A 23,103-nucleotide genomic window follows, 5' to 3' on the forward strand; every position below is an offset into this window, starting at 1 on the left:
AAAGTGAAGAAGAATTAAAGAACCTCTTGATGAAGGTGAAAGAGGAGAGTGAAAAAGTTGGCTTAAAGCTCAACGTTCAGAAAACTAAGATCATGGCATCTGGTCCCATCATTTCATGGGAAATAGATGGGGAAACAGTGGAAACAGTGTCAGACTTTATTTTTGGGGGCTCCAAAATCACTGCTGATGGTGATTGCAGCCATGAAATTAAAAGACGCTTACTCCTTGGAAGGAAGGTTATGACCAACCTAGATAGCATATTTAAAAGCAGAGACATTACTCTGCCAACAAAGGTCCATCTGGTCAAGGCTATGGTTTTTCCAGTAGTCATGTATGGATGTGAGAATTGGATGGTGAAGAAAGCTGAGTGCTGCAGAATTAATGCTTTTGAACTGTGGTGTTGGAGAAGACTCTTGAGAGTCCCTTGGAGTGCAAGAAGATCCAACCAGTCCATCCTAAAGGAGATCAGTCCTGGGTGTTCATTGGAAGGACTGATGTTGAAGTTCAAACTCCAATACTTTGGCCACCTCATGGGAACAGTTGACTCATTGGAAAAGACCCTAATGCTGGGAAGGATTGAGGGCAGGAGGAGAAGGGGATGACAGAGGATGAGATGGCTGGATGGCATCACCGACTCGATGGACATGGGTTTGGGTGGACTTAAGGAGTTAGTGATGGACAGGGAGGCCTGGCGTGCTGTGGTTCGTGGGGTCGCAAAGAGTGGGACAGGACTAAGCGACTGAGCTGACTGAACTACCTAGGCTTAAGGCATATGAATCATGGGTTAACTTTGATTGTAGTTTTCTTTTCGTTTATTCAGACTAGTTTCAGGGATTAGAGGAGGTGGATTTGGGCACGTATACTTAGGGGTATATAAGGTTTTCATGAAAACTGACTGGTCGGGTTCCTTGGCTAAGAGGAGACTCGGCCTTGGCCCACCGGTGTAATAAACTGCATTCCACTATCTGCATTGTCCTTCTGAGTGAGTTTGTTTCCCTGGACGTGGGGCTACAACACCAGATGTGCTCTGGAGCCTTCTCTGGCCCCTGCAGGGACAACAAAAGTGATGGCCTTAAACAAATATACTGCCAGGTATTTCTCCAGCAAAGATGGGATTATTCGGGGTCAGCAGAGAAGTGCAGTTCAGGGTCTGCCACTGGTGGTGAGCCATGTGGAGTTCCAGCACAGCGAGGGAAAGAGAGCGCTTTTATGGAGAAGAGGGAAGTTGGGGGCTGTGGAACACAGTCTGTGGCTGTTCATTGGCTGAGTCTCTGCCAGGAAAGATGAGAAGTCCTCTTCCTCTTGGGCTCTGCCATTGTTGCAGGGCAGGGGAGCTCCCATTCTGGTCTCCCAGATCTATTTAAGGTTTCTGCTAGTTAATTTTTTACACTGGGTAGTTCTGGTCCAGGACAGAATACTGCCAGGGCAGAGGGCACAGTTAAACAAGCAAGATCCATTCTCCTTTAAAAAGTTAACTTGTTTATTGTATAAAAGTCCCTGTGAAAAAGGATCCTGTGTTGGGAATGCTTTATCTCAGCTCTGTGAGGCAGAAAGCCTAGAGGTCAAGGGGGTGAGAGAGCCTAGACTTCAAATCCATTCTCTTTCCTCCAGATCACAACACCTGATGTTCCTAATAAAGTGACAAAAGAAGAGTTACCGATGAGTCCTTGAGTGTAAAATGAATTTATGGACCTGCCTGTCTGATCAAGAATTAATGGACTGAATTTAACAGAAGGTTTTCTCTCCCCTCCACTTATAGCTGGCAGGATTTTTATTGTATTATCTAACAGTCAGTGTAAGCAGCATGTGAGTGAAATAAGTGTGCAAGCCTGTAATGAATATGAAAATTTTATGCAGTTAATTGAAGAGAGGTCACTGGCTTCTTCTGGAGAGTCTCAAGGTCACTTTTCCTGTATTACCATACGTGGCCTGTAGATATCGGTGAACTATCAGTAGGCAGGTGATTGCTCAGATATTAATCTCTAAATTATAGAAATATCAATACATTAGACTTTTATCACAAACTGATCATTTGCTCATTTTCAATGTATCTCATCAAACGCAGCACCATTCTTCCCGGGCATCTCCATGAAACCGGCACAAGGTGAAAAGAATCTGTGCCTTTGCGGACATGCTGTGTATCGACCGCTTTATCCGCACACAGTCAGTGGGTATTCACAGCCACTGGACACAGCTGCAGCATCTCCACTTTTCAGAGCATAGAACAGAGACTTGAAGCAATTCCCCGAATTTATACAGCTGGAAATTGGGGAGCTGGAATTTGCAGTCAGCATTGTCAATTCACAGCTCAGGGGCAGGAGCAGCAGACCTGGAGGGCTGAGTCACACCGCACTTCACCACTTCTGCCACTCAGCCCCACCCCCACCCCGGGGCAAATATCCCCTGGCAGTATCTTCCAGCTCTGGTCCAGGGCTCAGTACCTTACTGAGAATGTGCCAGTTTTTGCCCAGGGTAAGTAAAGTCACACACTTGGAGCCAGAGATTAAGATAAAAAATATTTACAGTTATCTGTCAACGAAAATGCCAGAAGAAACAGTTTTCTAATTGTAGAAAGCCACTCAGATTATTTTCTGAACATACTCAGATAATTCAAACAACGACTTTGTAGGGATGATGAGTACTCTGTGTTAAAGGACCACAGCCAGCTAACTACATGAAAAAGTAAGTCTTAATTAAGTAGGTCAGACCCACGGGTCAAGCTAGTGGGAGGCAGGCAGCACTCAGGCAGCACTTTTCCAGGGGCCCAGCCTCTTTCCTCCCCCAGGCAACACTGCAGTCTACATCTGTGTCTATATCCTGCGCAACTGTTATCATTTCTTTTCTGGCTGACAATCCCAGTTCTTTCCGAGCTTTGAAGATACTCGCTTTTGATTCACTACCCTGACTTACTTCCACTTCAGCTTCTCGATCAGAAGTCAGCTCTTCCAGGTGCCATCTGTGTCCACAACTTAACCTGTGCCACTGGGAGGAGGTGGGTGAGTGATGTGTCTAAAGTAGGTCAAAAGCCACATTTCCAAGGCCCTGGTCTGTACTTACCAGGAGACTACAGTAGCTCCTGAGGCCTTGGGCAAAGGGAGAATGAATGATCTCAAGAAGAGGGGCTGTGGCCGTCCTGAGAGCTGTCACTGGGCTGTCCCTAGCTCTCATCATATATCCACAGAAGAGATGTGGCCATCAAACATTACTTGATTTTTCAGTTCAGTTCAGTCGCTCAGTCGTGTCCGACTCGTTGCGACCCCACGAACCACAGCACGCCAGGCCTCCCTGTCCATCACTAACTCCTTAAGTCCACCCAAACCCATGTCCATCGAGTCAATGATGCCATCCAGCCATCTCATCCTCTCTTGTCCCCTTCTCCTCCTGCCCTCAATCTTTCCCAGCATCAGGGTCTTTTCCAATGAGTCAGCTGTTCATATCAGGTGGCCAAAGTATTGGAGTTTGAGCTTCAACATCAGTCCTTTCAATGAACACCCAGGATTGATCTCCTTTAGGATGGACTGGTTGTATCTCCTTGCAGTCCAAGGGACTCTCAAGAGTCTTCTCCAACACCCCAGCTCAAAAGCATCAATTCTTCGGTGCTCAGCTTTCTTTATAGTCCAACTCTCCCATCCATACATGAACACTGGAAAAACCATAGCCTTGACCAGATGGACCTTTGTTGGCAAAGTAATGTCTCTGCTTTCTAATATGCTATCTAGGTCGGTCATAACTTGCCTTCCAAGGAGTAAGTGTCTTTTAATTTCATGGCTGCAATCACCATCTGCAGTGATTTTGGAGCACCCAAAAATAAAGTCAGCCACTGTTTCCACTGTTTCCCCATCTATCTGCCATGAAGTGATGGGACCAGATGCCATGATCTTAGTTTTCTGAATGTTGAGCTTTAAGCCAACTTTTTCACTCTCCTCTTTCACTTTCCTCAAGAGGCTCTTTAGTTCTTCTTCACTTTCTGCCATAAGGGTGGTGTCGTCTGCATATCTGAGGTTATTGATATTTCTCCCACCAATGTTGATTCCAGCTTGTGCTTCCTCCAGCCCAGCATTTCTCATGATGTACTCTGCATAGAACTTAAATAAGCAGGGTGACAATATACAGCCTTGACGTACTCCTTTTCCTATTTGGAACCAGTCTGTTGTTCCATGTCCAGTTCTAACTGTTGCTTCCTGACCTGCATACAGGTTTCTCAAGAGGCAGGTCAGGTGGTCTGGTATTCCCATCTCTTTCAGAATTTTCCACAGTTTATTGTGATCCACATAAAGGCTTTGGCATACTCAATGAAGCAGAAATAGATGTTTTTCTGGTACTCTCTTGCTTTTTCGATGATCCAGCGGATGTTGGCAATTTGATCTCTGGTTACTCTGCCTTTTCTAAAACCAGCTTGAACATCTGGAAGTTCACAGTTCACATATTGCTGAAACCTGGCTTGGGGCAACTTTTTTTGAAAGAAGCTACCTTGAAGTGCAATAACAATAGGAATGAGGAATGGACAAGAGCCAACTTAAATTAGTAAAGTTAAAAACTTTTAACTGGATATTTATTGAGTTCACGGGCAAGAACACACTGACCACACGTTTCCTGTTTCTTCTTCCTGGAGTACCAGATTTCCTTCTCTGCCTGACTCACCTGAGTGAACGCTCCTTTTATCCCTCAAACTTTACTCAGGCACGACTGCGTTCCCTGCCCCTCCAGCCACTGGCGTTCACTTCCCCTGCCTGGCGCACAGTTTTCTCTTGAGATGTCTTCTATTTGTTCACAGATCTATCTCTGTCTGTCAGTTTTGTATCCCCGGGGCTTGGGTCACACACCATAGGTGTTCAGTAGCATTTGTTGAACTTAAAGACTTCCAAGAAAATTATTGTTATTGTTGTTCAGTCGGTAAGTCCTGCCTGCCTCTTTGCGACCCCATGAACTGCAGCACATCAGGTTTCCCTGTCCTCCACTATCTCCCTGAGTTTGCTCAAACTCATGTCGATTGAATCAGTGATGCCATCCAACCATCTCATCCTATGTCATCCCCTTCTTCGGCTCTCAGTCTTTCCCAGCAGCATCAGGGCCTGGTGGGTAGGATCTTCACATCAGTTGGCTAAAGTATTGGAGCTTCAGCTTCAGCACTAGTCCTTCCAATGAGTATTCAGGGTTGATTTCCTTTAGGGTGGACTGGTTTGAAAATTAAGTAGTTTAAAATTATTATTTGAAAAGGAAGGCTTGTCAATGGAAAGGATTTTAATAAAGTCCATTTGCTTACAGAACAAATGTGAAATATTGGGTAGATTATGGTCTAAGGCAATATTCTAAGACATTGACGTTCCAATAAATTTCCCCTTGGGTCGCAGTGCGTTAAGCACTGGACATCTCTCTGGTTACAGCGCCTGGGTGGAGGTGGGGGAAACGTGCCCCCCACTTGAGGGGGCCATGGAGGCGGCGGCGGGGTGCGGGCTCACCCCCTTCCCCTCGCTCCCTCTGCCGCAGACACCCCTCTTTTCTCTGTGGACTCCAATGTCTTTCCGGCCAGGACAGCAGTGAGCAAGTAAACCAGCCCGTCCGCGTGCCTGGCTAGCCCCGAGTGTACCCAGCACTCCGAGAAAGCCCCGGAACACGGTGGGCTGACGTCGGGGCCGGGGGCTGGCGACCCGACGCCCAGCGCTCAGAGCCTCCAGCGCCCACCACAGCACCAAACCCCGGCAACGGCTGCCAGGGGCGCAGGCGGGCGCGAGTGGGGCGGCCCGCCCCCCGCGCAGGCCCCGCCTCCGGACCCTCCGCGGGACCCCGCCCCGGAAGCCCCTGTCCCGCCTCTGCCCCCTGGGTCCGGACCCCGAGACTTCCGCCCAGGCCCAGCGTTCTGACCGACATCCGGGAAACTGACGAGTCAGACGAGCACTTGGCTCTGGGCCCCACTCTCGGCGCCGGGCTTGCGTCATCTCCCTGCGCCGCCGCCGGAAGTTCGGGCTCTGTGATGGCGGCGCTCGGCCTGGAGCTGAGGGCGTCCGCTGTGGCCGCGAGTGAGCGATGACCTGGCTCCTGGGCGTGGTGCACAGAGTGGCTTTGGCCATTGTGGGCTGCAGTAGCCGGAGCTGCCGCAGTCTTGCCATGTTCTATGCCGTGAGGAGGGGCCGCAAGGCCGGGGTCTTCCTGACCTGGTGAGCAAGCCGCACCGACCCGGGGCGGTGTGGGCGGCTTCGCGGCGAGGGGGGTGGCAGCCACCCTCAGGAGCCCGCGGCCCTCGCTTGGGGTAGGCGCGCGGGGGCCCTGACGTGGTAGGCCTCGGCTCCGCTTCTTGTTTGCTGGGAATATCAGAAACGCCACTTACAGTCAGGGGGTGGCCAGAGGCTTGCTTCTGTTTAATCCTTCCTGGTAAAGCGTCTGCCTACAATGTGGGAGACCCGGATTCCATCCCTGGGTCGGGAAGATCTCCTGGAGAAGGAAATGGCAACTCATTCCAGTATTCTTGCCTGGAAAATTCCATGGCCGGAGGAGCCTGGTAGGCTACAGCCCATGGAGTCACAGCGAGCTGGACACGACTGAGTGACATCACTTCACTTCTTCCCTTCTTTTGCACGGAAAGAGTTTCCAAACGGTGACACATGATGGAGCTCAACGCCTAATCTCATCTTCTGCTTTTAAAAAGAGAAATTCTTGTTAACTAGTGTTTATATCCCCATAACAATCCTGTGAGTTAGATGGGATTCTCATTTTCGGTTGTAGTTACTGTGTTACAGAAATTCTCGGGGCGAGTAAGTGACAGATGTAGGTCTTGAACCCAGGTGTTATGACTCCAGGACCAGGACTCTTTCCCCTGCATTATCAAGTCTGTTACCTGTGTATGTATTGTGAATGCACAGTGTTTCCCCCTGCAGCTATGCTGTGAGGAAGAGGCACCTTGGAAGCTGATCTTTATGTTGTAATGAAGTGAGTAAAGACTCAAAAGCTCTAATATGCTTCGAGGAAGGCATTATGGTGCGAGTGTACTGCCTGGCTGGCGCATAGCATGAAACAGGGTGAAGGGTTGAACATGCAAGATACACTGCAAACACTAAGGCCTCCAAGGAGCTGACAGCCTCAACCTTTTTCACACCATTCCCAACCTGAGATACTAGTCCGTTAAAAAATAGGGTAAGTAACAGCACGGAAGGAGGTAACACTGCCTTTGTTTCAGGGATGAATGCAGAGCTCAGGTGGACCGGTTTCCTGCAGCCAGATTTAAGAAGTTCCCCACAGAGGAGGAAGCCTGGGCCTTTGTCAGAAGTTCTGCAAGCCCCAGTGATTCAGAAGGTACTCACAGCTCACATCATTGGGACATTTTAGCCTATTCAAAGCCTGTCATAGCCCAGGAGTCTCCTGATCTGTAGGTTGTGGTGGTGGTTCAGTTGCTAAGTCATGTCACTCTTTGTGACTCCATGGACCACAGCATGCCAGGCTCCTCTGTCCTCCACTGTGATCTATATAGCTACTCTTCTGAACACAGAGAGGAATTATAGTTGTTTCGTTTTACAGATTAGGAAACAGGCTGAAAGCATTTTAGCTTAGGGACTCCTGTTGGTAACAGTATTAGAGACAAGCCAGGCCTCAGATCTCCTATTCTGTTCAGGGTCCTCACTATGCTTAATTCTACCTTTAAAAATACTCATTCTTGTTAGTGGATTGAATGGGTTCTAGTTGTAAAATGATGAATGTAGTTCTTTTCCCAGCATGCACCTCTGTGGCATTTCCTTTTTACCTTGGACGGAGTCATGCAATTGGAACTTCCCCCAGTTCACGTGTTAGAAAGTAGAGTTAATTGATGTTGAAGGACTAACATAAGGGACACCAAGAGTGACTGCTTTAGAGCACAAAAGTTTAAACTACAACCTACCTTGAAGAAGTGTTTTTTATTTTCATGAACTTTACTCAGGCATTTTTTACTGCAGTGGATGAAAGCTGAGAGGAGAATGTTTCAAATCAGCTTCTTTTGAGCAGTCTGGAGCTCACAGAGGTGCTCAAGCTTTGAACAATTCTGGGCAGAGCGGAGTTCAGGGAGAGGCAGGTCCTGCTGGGAATCTGCCCTGAAAGGGGAGTTTCCGAGGTAGAGGAGACCCACCCTCCTGTGTGGCCGCCTCCTCCTTCATCTGCTAGCAACCTTTCAACAGGGGTGTGATGTAACAGTTTCATTTTCTCCCCAGATGAGAAGTCGGCTTGGGATAGAAAGCTAGTTTGGAAGTATCAGTCTTGTCTTGGTTGGGTCCTTTGGTTTTTTTTAGGATTTATTTTTGGCCGTGCTGGGTCTTCCTTGATGCGTGTGTGCGCTCTCTAGTTTTGGTAAGTGGGGATAACTCTTGGTTGTGGAGCATGGGCTCTAGGCGCGCGGGCTTTAGTAGTTGTGCCCCTTGGGCATGTAGGATCTTCCTAGACCAGGGATCGAACCTGTAACCCTTGTATCGGCAAGCAGGTTCATAATCACTGGGCCACCAGGGAAGTCCCCTAGGGGAGTATTTTCAAGGTAAATATGGGGAAATACAAGTACATCAAAGTGGAAATACCAGTGTTGCTCTGGACATAGCGGAAACTTCCCTCCAGCTCTGCCGGGCTGGCCTTCCCATTCCTCTGAAAGGTGTGGGGTGAGAGGCTGCACCAGGCAGGAGGTTTCAGCCCATGCCTGTCTAGTTAGTGCTCAGTAAATGCACTGGCTTAGGGTTTAGGGTAGGAAGTGCCCTCTAGTGTTGGGTTAAGGTGATAGTTTTTGAGATCGCCTCTGTGTTCCTGTTTCTGCTCCGTGAAAGGAAAGTGCAGGGAAAGCAGCTTCAGGTCACCAAGCGCCTCCTTGTACAGCAGCTGTGATGGGTGAGGTCATTTGACGGAGTTCACACTGATGAAAGGGAGAGCTCAGATTGAAACCAGTTGTTTGAATCCTGGTCTAATTCTGCGTCAGCTGCCATAATTCCATGGAAGAGTTAAGAGAGCTATAACCAGGGTGGGTATGAGTGTCCCTTGAGGGTCACCCTCGGGTCCACTCTGGAGGGAGCGCTCGGCCAGTGCCGCCCCCCCCGTGCAGTGCCGCCCCTGCAGGGACCCAACACCAGTACCTTTTGGCTTCCACTTCCCTTTCTTAATACGTCCCATTGTCTGTTTTCAGCTTATGTACAAAAACTGGGTCCTTGTTTTCTCTTGGGAAAGAGCCTCTCAGATTTTCAAACTCTGAGCCCTAGAGGATTCAGCACCCATGGTATCTTTGCCATCTCCATGGCAACCAGCTTTCTTTTTTAGCAGAAGTTTTGCTGTGGTTTTCACCTTGCCCTCGTGGAGCTTCTTAAGGAAAATTTAGAGTCACTTTCTGGGACATCAGTCTTTCCCCCTTTACAGAGCCCACACAGGGTGTTTAAGCCTGACTTGGTGAATTTCTGGATTCTCAATCATTTCATGTTGTGTTGTTTCTAGCTTTTGAGTAGAGACTATCTTTCAGGGCAAAAAACTAAACACGTAGAAGAACCACAAGTGAAAGCAAGCAAGCGACTCCATGAGCCCTTGGATGAGGGGGAAGATGCAGAGCCGTGTGCAAAGCACGTGAGACAGAGCACAGGGCCGCCGCCCCCAGTCAGCAAAGACACGTTTTCTTACATGGGTATGTCTGTCTGGAATTTTTAAAGTTTTAGTGCTGTAATCATTTGTGCGTAAAACCTTTTTCCACTTAATAAGGGAAATTTGAGCTGATGTGTAACATTCTTACCTGAAAAAGTTATTTAAAAATCTCTAAGATCACTATCTTATAATTATGGTGCAGAATTATTAGAATTTTGGACATTCACTTGAAAACTATTATATAAACTACACATGAAAAACTGATCTTTGTAAACACCGTTGTTCTCTTTGGACACAGTGTTTCTGGTTCCTAAGAAAATGCAAAGACTTCAGCTGTTCAGATAAGAAAGGCCCTGGACAGAGCTCCTTTATATGTTGACTGGCACCAGCATCTTAACCATTTCCGTGCCATCTTTGCAAAACAGACATGATCCTGTCTCCTGTGAAGCAAGATAGTTGTGAATTTCTCCTGTGCCTTTAGCTCTAGAAATCAAGTATTTGTATTTAGTGGCTTATGGTACATGAGTCTCCTTTTTGTTTTTTACATCTATGAATAAAAAATAGGAATAAGTAGCAATTTTTATATAAATCAGTGAATTTGTGGGTTCCAAGTTTTCCCAAAGAAGAAGCCATTTTATAATTCAAGGGAATTATAAATTCAAGGAAAACCAGTAAAAAATACTTGGTCAAACTGCATGGAAACTGTGTTTGAAATGATTTAGGTCAAGTGAAGCAGATACCTGTGGGCTGACTGGGAGATGAGTCTGCCCAGCACACTAGCAGTTGCCTGAAGCACGAGGGTCCCCAGCTCTGTGCCTGATGGGTCCTTATGGTCGGCACAGGGCCGAGGGCCCGGGAGGCAGTTTTGCTGAGCGTCTCGTTCAGTAGACTGTGGTCTCGAAGGCTCCCAGCTCCACCCTCTCACGCCTCGCCTCTGCCCCACTTGCCTCTGCCTGTTTAGCCTGCCCTCCTCTGACGCACGTCTCACAGGCACGGCCTCTGTCTGCCCCACACCCCTGCTCCCTGGCACCTGGCAGCCAAGTGCCCCCTCCGCCCTGCTGAGTGCTCTGCTGGCCGTCAGCGGCCTGAGAGTCACTCCTTCTCCGCCTCGTTCTTTACAGCATTGGTGTGTTGATCAAACTTGTTTTGGTGGAAAGAAGCAAACAGGACCACAGTTCACTAGTAGCAAAAGGGCCCAAGAAAAAAATTAGGTCAGCATTTGTCAGAGGACTTGTCCTTCAGGCAGGGAGGTCTTCATCACTATCAAGGCACCGTTGTCCGCAAGGGCCGCTTCTGGGAGTAAACGTACCTCCCCACCCCTGTGGGGAGTGGGCAGTGGCGTTGCTGGTTGGCCTCTAAAGCAAGCATTGTGAACAGCCGCAGGTTCTAGGTTTACAGAGTGATTGCTTTCACTTGAACTCGCCCAGCAGGCAGGACTGAAATATGAGTGGATTTCAGGCAGGAAGTGTCAAGTGCCCCCGTGAGGCATTAGTAATGTTCTCCTGCACAGAAAACTTCCAAAGCATAAATACCCTCTTGGAGTAGAATGCTAACTCAACTGTAGTAAATTTTTTAGATGAATTCCAGTGTTTCATAATGCTGATCCCTTGATACTGACTCAGTTTCCCACTCACAGGGGACTCTGTGGTCGTCTACACTGACGGCTGCTGCTCCAGTAATGGGCGCAAGAGGGCTCGAGCAGGAATCGGCGTTTACTGGGGGCCAGGCCATCCCTTGTAAGTAAACCAGAAAAGCTGGCTTTTATTAAGCTTCACATTTAACCGAGTCATACTTCAAAACTTGGGAAGGGTGAGGCAGCATCTGCTACTGTTTGATTATTTGGAAGCGTTGGCAGGGCTAGCAGGAGGGTCCCGAGCCCCTGGGAAGTGGTTTTTGCAGGGATGCACCAGGGGCGGGTCCCCAGAGTGGGACCCTGTGCTCCCGCCACTCTTGAAGATGAGTGAGCTTAGAGATGACTGGTGGTTTTCAAAAGGTACAGAGTCAGGGTGAGGGGAAGTGAGATTGTTTGCATACACCTGCGCCAAGTGCGGAAGAACTTGAGGAGTAACTGATGGCCCAGAATTCACGTGAGGGAGGGACTGGAGCCCTGCGAAGGAGCCGCTCGCCGCTCACCAGTGTCCAGGTTCCCGAGCGGCCCCAGGCGGGAGCAGGGTCAGCCGCGCAGCGGTGTGCTGCCCTCGGGTCTCCTGGCCTGGATGTCCGCCTGCCTCCACTTTGATGCCTCACTTAGCCTTGAACCCTCCACGGGGTGGCGAGCTCGGGTGGCGTGAGCATCCAGAGGGTTAGTACCTGACCAGGACCACATGCTAGCGTATTTCAGGTCCAGAAGTTAATCTTGGGTTTTGCTTCCTGGTCCAGAGTTCTCCTACAAGACCACACCATGGCGCTTTGCAATAAAATGTTGGGTTTCTTGGTTTGATTTTTAAAGGCTATGTTCTTGAATGATGCTTTCATGTTTCAAATAAAAAATGTATACAAGCCTATTAGCCATTAAGAGACTTACGGGATCACTTTGAGAATTAGTATTATAATTTTATTTTCTTTTGTACTGTTTTGAAACCAGAAATGTAGGAATTAGACTTCCTGGGCGACAAACCAACCAGAGAGCAGAGATTCATGTAAGTTATTAGATGTGTTTTTCTGCTAAATATGTCAGTTTATCATTCTTTACTTTGACTAAAACACATTATTGGCCCTTCTACTCTCGGTGTATGTAAAATACTCAGAGTCCAGAAGTTTGCAGCTGTACCAGTCCTGATGAATAGGAATTTTCTGGAAAAATGACAAAACTTGTTTCGAATAGATGTCTGAACAGAATTGTTCAGACAATTTCACATAGACAGTATTATCTTTACAGTTAGCACAGGAAAAGGAATCTAAACTTTTTGGTAATTTTGGACAACAGTGTCAAAAGTTGAGTGGTCTTTTCAGCGTGAAACTGATGTGTTTCTTCAAGGCAGCCTGCAAAGCCATCGAGCAAGCTAAGGCTCAGGACATCACTAAGCTGGTTCTCTACACGGACAGTATGTTTACCGTCAAAGGTCAGCGGCTACGTTTGACTTCTAGTGTTACTGGGATAATCATGCAGGGAAGTAGGTGTTTCCTTCCCTGGAGGAGGTGTGCTGTCAGGGCGGGACCCAGATGGTAGGGGGATGGCGCTGGTGTGTTGGGGTGAAGGCAGCCCGCATTGGTCCGGGGTTGGCCGCAGAGGCTCGGCCATGATGGGCACTTGCGCTTCCTCTAGAAGGTGGGACCACGGCCTGCTGGGGGCTGGGGGTTGTCAAGGAGGGGGAGGACGTGGGGCCTGAGCCCCGGAGCTGAGGGTTGTAGGTCAACAGGAGTGGGTGTGGAGGGGCGGAGGAGCCAGTGCACGGCCCGGGGGGAAGGAAGGTCCAGACAGTGACTCGGGTGCCAGCGGAGCGGGAGTCAGAGGGCAGTGTAGGGAGGAGGGGAGACCGGCGCCTGCGAGAGGGACCTCTGAGTGAGCGTGTTGTCCAGGCATCACCACCTGGGTGAAGGGCTGGGAGCAGAATGGCTGGAGGACCAGCACCGGGAAGGAGGTGACCAACAAGGAGGACTTCGTGGAGCTGGAGCGGCTGGCGCGGGGCATGGACATTCAGTGGGTGAGTACCGGCCCGCACGCTCACTGCTCGGGGCTGTGAGGACCCGGGGAATCAGTGAGCTAGAGCGCTGGTGGTTTGGGGAGTGATGTGATGACCCGGGTCCAAATGGTAGTGTCCGTGGCATCGCTGCTGCAGCGTGTGTGAGAGCGCCCCCGTGAGGGGTGCTGCAGGCAGGCCCCCCGTGCCGCCGCGAGAGCTGCCCGTGAGGGTCAGCTCCTGGTTTCTTCGGGAGTGGCTGTAATGTCAGGTAAACTGATTTGTGCTGTCTTGTTAAGAACATAGTTGCGTGATGAAATTTTCGTTATGTGATTTTATTTTATTATACTAGGTCACTTTTATTAAAATTACCTTTTTTTTTTTCCATGTTTTGTTTTATATTGGAGTATAGCCAATTAACGATGGTGTGATAGTTTCGGGTGGACAGCAGCCTCAGCCCTGTATATACACTGGATGTGTGTGTATCCGTATCCGATGGAGAATGTATGTCCATCCTCCCCCAAGAAAATTCTCTTTTTGAACATCAGAGAGCAAGTTAAACTGCAGCCACCTCATCAGCCCCGCCCTGCTCTCCCAGCCCGGGGCGCTTGCCATTTGGCAACCCGTGTGTCATTTAAACTTGCTTTTCAGGGACTTCCCTGGCGGTCCCAGGGTTAGGACTCCATGCTGTCACTGCTGATGGCACAAGTTCAATCCCTGTTCGGGGAACTAAGTCCCGCAAGCCTTAGCCAAAAAATAAAATTAAAAAATAAGTAAACTTGCCCTTCAGCAACCTCATTGCAAACAGTGGTTCAGTTACATGAGTGCACCCCTTCTGTGCAGCAGCACTGAGGGAGAGTAAGGTGTGTGTGTGAGTGAGTGTCTGTGTGTGAGTGTGTGTGTGTGTGTGTGAGACAGACATATCCATCCATACCTCTACTCTGCCTGGAAAGCTCACCATTAAGTGGGAAAAGGCCAATACAGCGCTGAAGCCCAGTCTGTGGAGAAACTGGGTTTCTGCTGGCGTGTCTGGTACCCGACTGTGTTGGGAACACACCTTGGGCTGCCCCGAGCTGTGCTGAGGGGGGCTGTGGGGGCCGCCGCGCTCGCCCTCTCTGAGGTGTTGGCTCGTACTGCAGTGAGCGTGTCGTCATGTGCTGCTTGTGTAAAAAACTGGTAAGAATAAAAGGAAACTTTTTATTTAACAGATGCACGTTCCTGGCCATTCGGGATTTAGAGGCAACGAAGAGGCGGACAGATTAGCGAGAGAAGGCGCGAAGCAGCCCGCAGACTGAGCAGGTGCTGTAGCTCCTGCAAACCCTGAGCCCGTGGCCCTTGTCCCCTTTACTTTCTGGGGTGAAGAATAAACCTACAGGCTGGGCCCACCGTCCGTGGGCAGACCCGGCTTTCAGACGGAACCCGGAAGGCGGGCTGCTGGCCTCTGGTGTGCAGTAAAGCTGGTCGGATGCTTCATCAAATGAACATCCGTTCAGATTTGAGAATTTTGTGAGATCTTAGCATTATGCTTTATTGGGCTTGATACTGTTCTCATTAGCTGTATAGGGCCTTGATTTCACAAGGATGAGGTAAACATGGGTTTAAAAATGCAGGCGAGAAGTCTAGATGTTTTCTGAAAGCGTTCATTTGCCTTCCAGTCGGCAGGATGGAGTCAGGACTCTCAGGTGGACCTGTGCCTACGTGGGGCTGGAGGAAGGTGCGCCCCCCCCCCCCCAGGACCCATGCCCAGTAGGGGGGATGTGGCCGTGCCTGGTGGGCACAAGGGGGGGACACCTGCCCCCGGCAGTCCCAGCTGTATGCCACCAGGTAGCAGCAGTCACAGCCTCTGAAGACTGGGGTAGTAAATGAATGCTATAAAAGTGTCTTTGGTTATTTTTGTTAAAAGCACCGTGAAAATTAAAAACTTTTAACGTTATTTTTTTCTTCTATTAAAAATTGTGTCATAAAAGCATGCAGAAAATGATACAAAATAAATGTACAGCTTGTTGAATTACTACTACTACAAATACCGTTACCATTATGACGATTACTGCAAGGTGAACACCCTTGTGACCACCACCTGGGCTAAGAAAGAAAACCCGGCCCAGCACCTCCATGCACAGTGCCCCCTGCCCCCCCAGAACTAACCCCACTTCTACAGAAGTGAGTTCCTGCTTTTCTCCGTGGCAATTTAGTCTGAATTCTTACCTTGATATTTCTTTGTTTTAAATTTATTTTTAATTGGAGGCTAATTGCTTTACAATATTGTGTTGGTTTCTACCTTACAACAACAGGAATCAGCCATTAGTATATATATGTCCCCTCCCTCTTGAACCTCCCCCACCCCCTAACTTGACATTTCTTAAGTCTCTTAATTCACAGGTTCTGCTTCAATCCATCGGTCTCCTTCCAGTCTGTCTGTGGAAGGGCCTGAGCCATCTGCCCTGCCATTTCCCACTCTGAGATCTGTTACTCCCCACCTCGGGCTGTCCAGCGTGGCCATCTCCCACTCTGTGACCTGTCCACTCCCTGCCTTGGGCTGTCCAGCGATGGGCTGTCCAGAGTGTTCTTGCGTCTCTGTTGCCTGCAGGTTGGCAGCTGGGTCCGGAGGCTCAGTCGCTGTGGGCTCCTCCTATGGGCGTGTGTGTCCCGGGTGCTCATCAAAAGGCAGCGGTGGCTTCATCCTTCCTGCGCAGACAGCTCAGGGCCCGGGTCCGTTAAATCACGCAGTTGGCAGAAGGCTGATACCCTCCCTGTCGGGAGCCGCGTTAGACATTACTGACAAAATGGAGGCACGGCCCCAACCCCCTCTCCTCATCCCGCAGGCAGGGTCCCGGGATGAAGGAGTTAGGTCTTGTGATTCTGACTTGTCCTTTCCTTCCTTCGGTTGAGTTGGTTGGAAAGTATGTTAAGGTGCTTATTGTTCTTGCATGAGAAAGCACAAAGCCTTCTGCAGTTGCCCAGGAAAGAATCCATAAAGTTAATTTGTTCAAGGACCTTTACAAAGAATGTTCCAGGATGAGCACATAGGGCGCAGCTTGAGGCCATGGGAAACATTGTTAGCTGAAACCTGCTTCTAAGGGAAATGTTTATGGCAAAACAAGTTTGCTGAGTTTAGGATTTAGGAATAATTAAGAAGAGTTAGAAGCTAAAAGTTTAAGGTATGTTGTAGTGTTGGCATATTTTACTATAGCTTATAGAAACTAGGAATTTTAGAGATACTAATAGCTAAAAGCCTTTTTAGGATATGATGAGCTTAAGTTACTAGGGGATAGCAGGATTTAGAGAGATAAGAAATAAACTGAGGAATGTGGTATACAGCCCAGAGACAAACTTGAGTTGCAATGTTATCACAAGGACACTTAAGAGGGAACTCTGAAGGACAACAATGACTTATGGAGACAGTAAGTATGGGTGAAGGGAAACTGAAGATGTCATACATCTGACCTAATGCTTTTGTAAAAGTATAAAAGAAAACCTGATGCTTAAAATAACCTGATGCAGCCCAGTGCTTTGAGTGAGAGGCTGCATCATTCTCTTCACCGACCCTGTTCATCCCTTCAGGCGCTTCCCTGGCTGCTGGAGCTCCGGCACCTCCCATTCTGCTTGTTTATTGGCCGGAATGGTTTCAGAAGCTCCTTCCCCTAATCTGATTTTGGTTTCAGGGGGTAGAGGTCACATACGAAAGGCAGGATGAGTGCTAAGATTGGCTCCCTGTCATCCTGAGACGGTGACCAATTAGGGGTTTTTCTTGATGTGTTTTTACAACACGTAAACACACGTATAGCTCATGGACTCATGTACTTAAGCCTTTTTGGTGGGTTTCGGTCCACTGCACCCAGCTTGCAGCTGCTCTGGCCTGTGGCAGGAGCCTTTCAGTTGGCTCTTGATTGCTCCTTATGTTCACGTACATACATTTCCTGCTTGTCTGTCTCCAGTGGCAATGTGAGTTTCCTGTTTGGGGGAGATTTTACGTTTCTGTGTCTGTAACGAGGGCTTCAGTTGCTCCTGTGTCCCCTCTGGGGTTTAGACGTGTCCTGTCACATTCCAGCGCCGGGCGGGCCCTGCCAGCATTTCCCAGATTAGGGTTGTGGGGGCTAAGGCCCCCCAGGGAGGTCAATTCAGGCACCACTGCAGTTCAGCAGCTTCAAGAGGCCCATTTAAGTTTCAGCATCTCTGAAGGACAGTCAGGGATGTGTCACTCTTTAGCAGTATTTTCACTCCTGAAGGCCTGAGAATTCGCTGCATTATTTTGGCGGGGTCGGGGGGCGGTGGTCTTAATTTGTTGGAGTAGGTGACTCGATCCACAGGCAGTGTCTTAGGTCTGGGGCATTGAGATCCTGCCATGGCCCACGCTGCCCTGAATTTGGAGAGGCTTCAAGTAAAAAACAGACCCACCTTCCACATGTCTCCTGGAGGGCGTGGGGTGCTGAGAGCCCAGGCAGAGGCAGTTGGTTGGCATCTGAGAAGGGGAGTGGGACTGGCGGACAGGACATGCGTGAGAACTACCCCCACTCGGGACAAGACAAGACGGTGCAGGGGGGAGCACAGCGGCTCAGTCAGGGTACAAAGCACTTCCTGGACAAACCTGTCCAGTCATCAGGACCCAACTGGAGGACGCCGAGCTGCACGCGAGCATGGAGACTGCAAGGGGCTGAATCGTGCCCTCAGCACAGGGTGTGACTGGGTTTGGAAGCTGAGCCTTTCCTGAGGCTGTTGCATTAAAATGAGGCTGGGTGGCCCTAGTCCACTCAGGACCCCAGGGACACCTGCAGAGGGAGGGCTGTGTGAAGACATGCGGGAAGGAGGCCGTCTGCAGGGCAAGGAGAGAGGCCTCCGGGAAGCCAGCTCAGCTGACATGGCCATCTTCGAGCCCAGCTCCAGGACAAAAGAACAAAATTCTGTCTCAGCCCCAAGGCTGCAGGGTGTTGCTCTGGATGCCAGAGCAGACTGGACAGTTCTGTACATGGAAGTTTGGAAGGTTTCCAACTAGAAATGGTGACTACTCAAGACTCTCAAGGTTGTTGGCTGAGCTATTTGTAATTGTTCTCAGGTAAAGTTTTCTCATATACATTTAATACAAACACATGCAAATAGAATATAAACATTAAGGAAGGTCTTCCCTGTTGGTGCAGTGGATAAAAATCCACCTACCAGGGGACACGGGGACACGGGTTCAATCCCTGGTCTCGGAAAATCCCACATGTCTTGGAGCAGCTAAGCACGTGCACCACAGCTACTCAGCCAGCACCCTGGAGCCTGGAAACCAGAGCCCCCACTCCCTGCATCCAGAGAGAGCCTGCGTGCAGCAACAAAGACCTAGTGTAGTCATAAGTTAATTAATTTAAAAACAGATGAAGAATCACCTCACACCTGTCAGAATGGCAGCCATCAGACAACTGTTGGGATGCAGAAACAAGGGCCCCTCACTGTGGGCGGGGATGTCAGTTGGTGCAGCTACCATACGCACCAGTATGGAAAACACGATGGCAGTTTCTCAGCTAAAAACAGAACTACCCTATTACCCAGCATTTCTACTCCTGGGTGTCTACCAAAAAAAAAGAGAACTTGAAAAGATAACGTGCACCGCTATGTTCATCAGTTCAGTTAAGTTGCTTAGTCGTGTCCGACTCTGTGACCCTGTGGACTGCAGCACTCCAGGACTTCCTGTCCATCACCAACTCCCAGAGCTTGCTCAAACTCATGTCCACTGAGTCCCTGATGCCATCCAACCATCTCATCCTCTCCCCTTCTCCTCCTGCCTTCAATCTTTCCCAGCATCAGGGTCCTTTCCAATGAGTCAGTTCTTCACATAAGGTGGCCAAAGTATTGGAATTTCAGCATCAGTCCTTCCAATGAATATTCAGGACTGATATCCTTTAGGATGGACTGGTTTGATCTCCTGGCAATCCAAGGGGCTCTCAAGAGTCTTCATCAATACCACAGTTCAAAAGCATCAATTCTTCGGTGCTCAGCTTTCTTCATGGTCCAACTCTCACATCCATACATAGCTTTGACTAGACAGACCTTTGTCGGCAAAGTAATGTCTCTGCTTTTAATATGCTGTCTAGGTTGGTCATAGCATTTCTTCCAAGAAGCAAGTGTCTTTTAATTTCATGGCTGCAGTCACCATCTGCAGTGATTTTGGAGCCCCCCAAAATAAAGTCTGCCACTGTTTCCACTGTTTCCCCATCTATTTGCCATGAAGTGATCGGAATGGATGCCATGATCTTAGTTTTCTGAATGTTGAGTTTTAAGCCAACTTTTTCACTTGCATCAAGAGTCTCTATAGTTCCTCTTCACTTTCTGTCATAAGGGTGGTATCATCTGCATATCTGAGGTTGTTGATATTTCTCCCGGCAATCTTGATTCCACCTTGTGCGTTTTGCATGATGTACTCTGCATATAAGTTAAATAAAGAGGATGACAATATAGAGGAAATAGAGGAAATAGCCCTGACGTACTCTGTTCCCAATTTGGAACCAGTCCATCGTTCAATGTCTGGTTCTAACTGTTGCTTCCTGACCTGCATACAGATTTCTCAGGAGGCAGGTAAGGTGCTCTGGTGTTTCCACCTCTTAAAGAATTTTCCTGATCCTTTTGTAGTTCATGAGCATGATGATTGGGTGTTCACGCTGTTGCGTGACATGTGCCTCCCTGCAAACCTTGTTACGACACCGGCACATTACCCGTCTGACGTGAGAAGAAAAAAAAAAAAAAAGAATTTTCCATATTTTGCTGTGATCCACACAGTCAATGGCTTTGACATAGTCAATGAAGCAGAAGTAAATGTTCTGGAATTCTCTTGCTTTTTCAACCCAACGAATGTTGGCAATTTGACCTCTGGTTCCTCTGCCTTTTCTAAATCCAGCTTGAACATCTGGAAGTTCTCAGTTGATGTACTGTTGGAACCTGGCTTGGAGAATTTTGAGAATTCCTTTGCTAGCATGTGAGATGGGCGCAATTGTGCGGTAGTTTGAGCATTCTTTGGCATTGCCTTTCTTTGGGATTGGAATGAAAACTGACCTTTTCCAGTCCTGTGGTCATTGCTGAGTTTTCCAAATTAGCTGGCATATTGAGTCCAGCACTTTCACAGCAGCATCTTTTAGGATTTGAAATAGCTCAACTGGAATTCCATCACCTCCACTAGCTTTGTTCATAGTGATGCTTCCTGAGGCCCACTTGACTTCACATTCCAGGATGTCTGGCTCTAGGTGAGTGATCACACCATCGTGATTTTCTGGGTCATGAAGATCTTTTTTGTACAGTTCTTCTGTGTATTCTTGCCACCTTTTAATATCTTCTGCTTCTGTTAGGTCCATACCATTTTTGTCCTTTACTGAACCCATTTTTGCATGAAATGTTCCCTTGGTATCTCTAATTTTCTTGAAGAGATCTCTAGTCTTGCCCATTCTATTGTTTTCCTCTATTTCTTTGCATTGATTGCTGAGGAAGGCTTTCTTATCTCTCCTTGCTATTCTTTGGAACTCTGCGTTCAAATGGGTTATCTTTCCTTTTCTCCTTTGACTTTTGCTTCTCTTCTGTTCTAAGCTATTTTAAGGCCTCCTCAGACAACCATTTTAGCTTTTTGCATTACTGCTTCTTGGGGATGGTTTTGATCACCACCTCCTGTACAATGTCATGAACCTCCGTCCATAGTTCTTCAGGGATTCTTATCAGATCTAAACCCTTGAATCTATTTGTCACTTCTACTGTATAGTCATAAGGGATTTAATTTAGGTCATACCTGAATGGTCTAGTGGTTTTCCCCACTTTCTTCAATTTCAGTCTGAATTTGGCAATAAGCAGTTCCTGATCTGAGCCACAGTCAGCTCCCGGTTTTGTTTTTGCTGACTGTATACAGCTTCTCCATCTTTGGTTGCAAAGAATATAATCAATCTGATTTTGGTATTGACCATCTGGTGATGTCCATGTGTAGAGTCTTCTCTTGTGTTGTTGGAAGAGGGTGTTTGCTATGACCAGTGCGTTCTGTTGGCAAAACTCTATTAGCCTTTGCCCTGCTTCATTCTGTACTCCCAGGCCAAATTTGCCTGTTACTCCAGGTATCTCTTGACTTCCTACTTTTGCATTCCAGTCCCCTATGATGAAAAGGACATCATTTTTGGTGTTAGTTCTAGAAGGTCTTGTAAGTTTTCATAGAACTGTTCAGCTTCTTTGGTGTTAGTGGTTGGGAGATAGACTTGGATTACTGTGATCTTGAATGGTTTGCCTTGGAAATGAACAGATCATTCTGTCATTTTTGAGACAGCACCCAGTACTGCATTTCAGACTCTTTTGTTGACTGAAGGCTGCTCCATTTCTTTTAAGGGATTTTTACCCACAGTAGTAGATGTAATGGTCATCTGAATTCACTGATTCCTCAAATGTCGATATTCATTCAGACTTGCCTATGTTCATAGCAGTATTATTTACAGTTGCTGAGATGTGAAACACCCTAAGTGTCCATCAGCAGAAGAATGGATATGGAAGATATGATGTGTACACATAGAGTGGTATGTGGTGTATATATGTGTGTGTATGTATGTATGCATGCATAGATATAGTAGTATGTGGTGTATATATATGTATGTATGTATGTATGTATGTATGTATGTATGTATGCATACATAGATATGGTGGAATAATACTCAGCCGTAGAGAAAAAGAATGAAATTTTACCATTTGCAACAACATGGGTGGCCTTGGAGGGTATTACACTTAAATTAAGTCAGAGAAAGACAAATACCGTTTGATATCACTGACAAGTGATAAACTGCATGTACAGCACAGGAAATAGAGTCGATATTTTATAGCAACACTGACTGGGTATAACCTATAAGAACTGTGAATCCCTATGTTGTATACCTGTGACTTACATGATGTCATACACCAACTCTGTAACTTAGGTGGAGTGGACACCAACTCAGCTACAAAATTCTTTAAAAATGGGGAAAGAGACACTGAGGAAGGACAGTGCGTGCAGAGCTGGGACCCCAGGCTCTGGGTCCCGCCTTCGTTAGTTTGCTGCCTGTCAGACAGCAACTAGTGCTGGGCCTGGGCCTTGAGAGCTGAGCTGGGAGGGACCCCAGAACCAGTGGTGAGGAAATCCCACAGCTGGAGCCTGGAGGAAGCCAGGCCCAGCCGAAGGGGGCGTCCCCTGACCACAGCAGGAGTGGCCTCGGGGTCAGCACTCTGCCCTTTCCCACCTACCTTCTCCCTGGGGGACTCTGGTGTCTGTGAGACGCAGACAAGTCCCCATGGGCATGGGCGTCCAGCCTGGACCCACCCCAAGCCCCAGGCCCGAGTCCTCAGCACCTGCCCTCAGACACGGGCAGGCCTGGCAGATGTGTGCACGGCCAGACTGTGGGCTGTGCTCCCAGCTGCCCCGCCATCTTCCCATCTCCAGGCACCAAACCCCCATCCCCGGCGCTTGGGCCGAGACCCTGGGAGAGCCCTGAGCCCCGTGCCTGATCTGTTGCTGCAGATCCTGCGGCCTCCTCCCTCCTGGCCCACAGCCGGCCCGCAGCCCCTCACCCTCTGCTACCCAGACCCCTGCAGTCGCCTCTAGCCTGGGTTCTGCTTCTCTGGGACGCTCGGCTCCCACCCCCGCAGAAGCCCTCCACCCTGAGCTCCCCTTGTTCCTGCGCCGGCCCCTCTGGGCCCCAGGCACCTCCCTCAGGCCATGCCCACTGTCCTCTGGCCTGGCATCACGCTTTCCTCCAGGTGACTCAGCCTCCTCCCACGCCTGCCTGAAGGTCATTTCACCACCAGCCTTCCTGGCCGCTCAAGTGCAGTTCTGCTTCCCCGGGGCCTACACTGACTCTGTCTCCCTCCCTGTCCCGGTCTCACACACGTGTGTGCACGCACACACACACGCGTGCACAGGGCTGGCCGCCTTCCTCCTCTTGGCCTGTGACAC

General features: G+C 48.7%; 1 protein-coding gene, 1 long non-coding RNA gene and 1 other non-coding gene across 5 annotated transcripts; 2 read left to right on the forward strand and 1 right to left on the reverse strand.

Moving 5' to 3' along the window:
* Positions 1–1,459: 1,459 nt before the first annotated feature.
* Positions 1,460–6,629, reverse strand: LOC145521209 (uncharacterized). The gene is made up of 2 exons (XR_014065230.1): positions 5,863–6,629; positions 1,460–5,175 (listed from the first exon to the last, which is right to left on the reverse strand). It is a non-coding gene; the product is annotated as an uncharacterized LOC145521209 (long non-coding RNA).
* Positions 5,962–15,211, forward strand: RNASEH1 (ribonuclease H1). Of its 3 annotated transcripts, XM_081529361.1 has the most exons (9): positions 5,962–6,155; positions 7,172–7,287; positions 9,452–9,610; positions 11,204–11,303; positions 12,152–12,206; positions 12,545–12,629; positions 13,087–13,211; positions 14,396–14,486; positions 14,843–15,211. In XM_081529361.1, exons 1-8 carry the CDS (start codon positions 6,025–6,027, stop codon positions 14,480–14,482), a joined length of 858 nt encoding a protein of 285 aa, XP_081385487.1. In that variant the 5' UTR covers positions 5,962–6,024; the 3' UTR covers positions 14,483–14,486; positions 14,843–15,211. The 3 variants fall into 3 exon arrangements, with proteins under 3 accessions (XP_081385487.1, XP_081385479.1, XP_081385468.1); XM_081529353.1 differs by having other exon boundaries at positions 14,396–15,211; XM_081529342.1 differs by lacking the exons at positions 14,396–14,486; positions 14,843–15,211 and adding an exon at positions 13,600–13,989.
* Positions 15,212–19,778: 4,567 nt separating this feature from the next.
* Positions 19,779–19,883, forward strand: LOC145521963 (small nucleolar RNA U13). Its single transcript, XR_014065797.1, has one exon. It is a non-coding gene; the product is annotated as a small nucleolar RNA U13 (small nucleolar RNA).
* Positions 19,884–23,103: the final 3,220 nt, after the last annotated feature.

The sequence above is a fragment of the Giraffa tippelskirchi genome, chromosome 1 (assembly GCF_054371585.1).
Source record: "Giraffa tippelskirchi isolate mGirTip1 chromosome 1, T2T-mGirTip1v1.2.pri, whole genome shotgun sequence".
Lineage (NCBI taxonomy): Eukaryota > Metazoa > Chordata > Mammalia > Artiodactyla > Giraffidae > Giraffa > Giraffa tippelskirchi.

Coding starts and splice junctions, on each gene's coding strand:
- RNASEH1 (XM_081529342.1), top strand. CDS start 6,025: ATGACCTGGCTCCTGGGCGTGGTGCACAGAGTGGCTTTGGCCATTGTG. Junction 6,156..7,171: donor GCCGGGGTCTTCCTGACCTG/GTGAGCAAGCCG, acceptor CCTTTGTTTCAG/GGATGAATGCAGAGCTCAGG. Junction 11,304..12,151: donor TGGGGGCCAGGCCATCCCTT/GTAAGTAAACCA, acceptor TTTTGAAACCAG/AAATGTAGGAATTAGACTTC.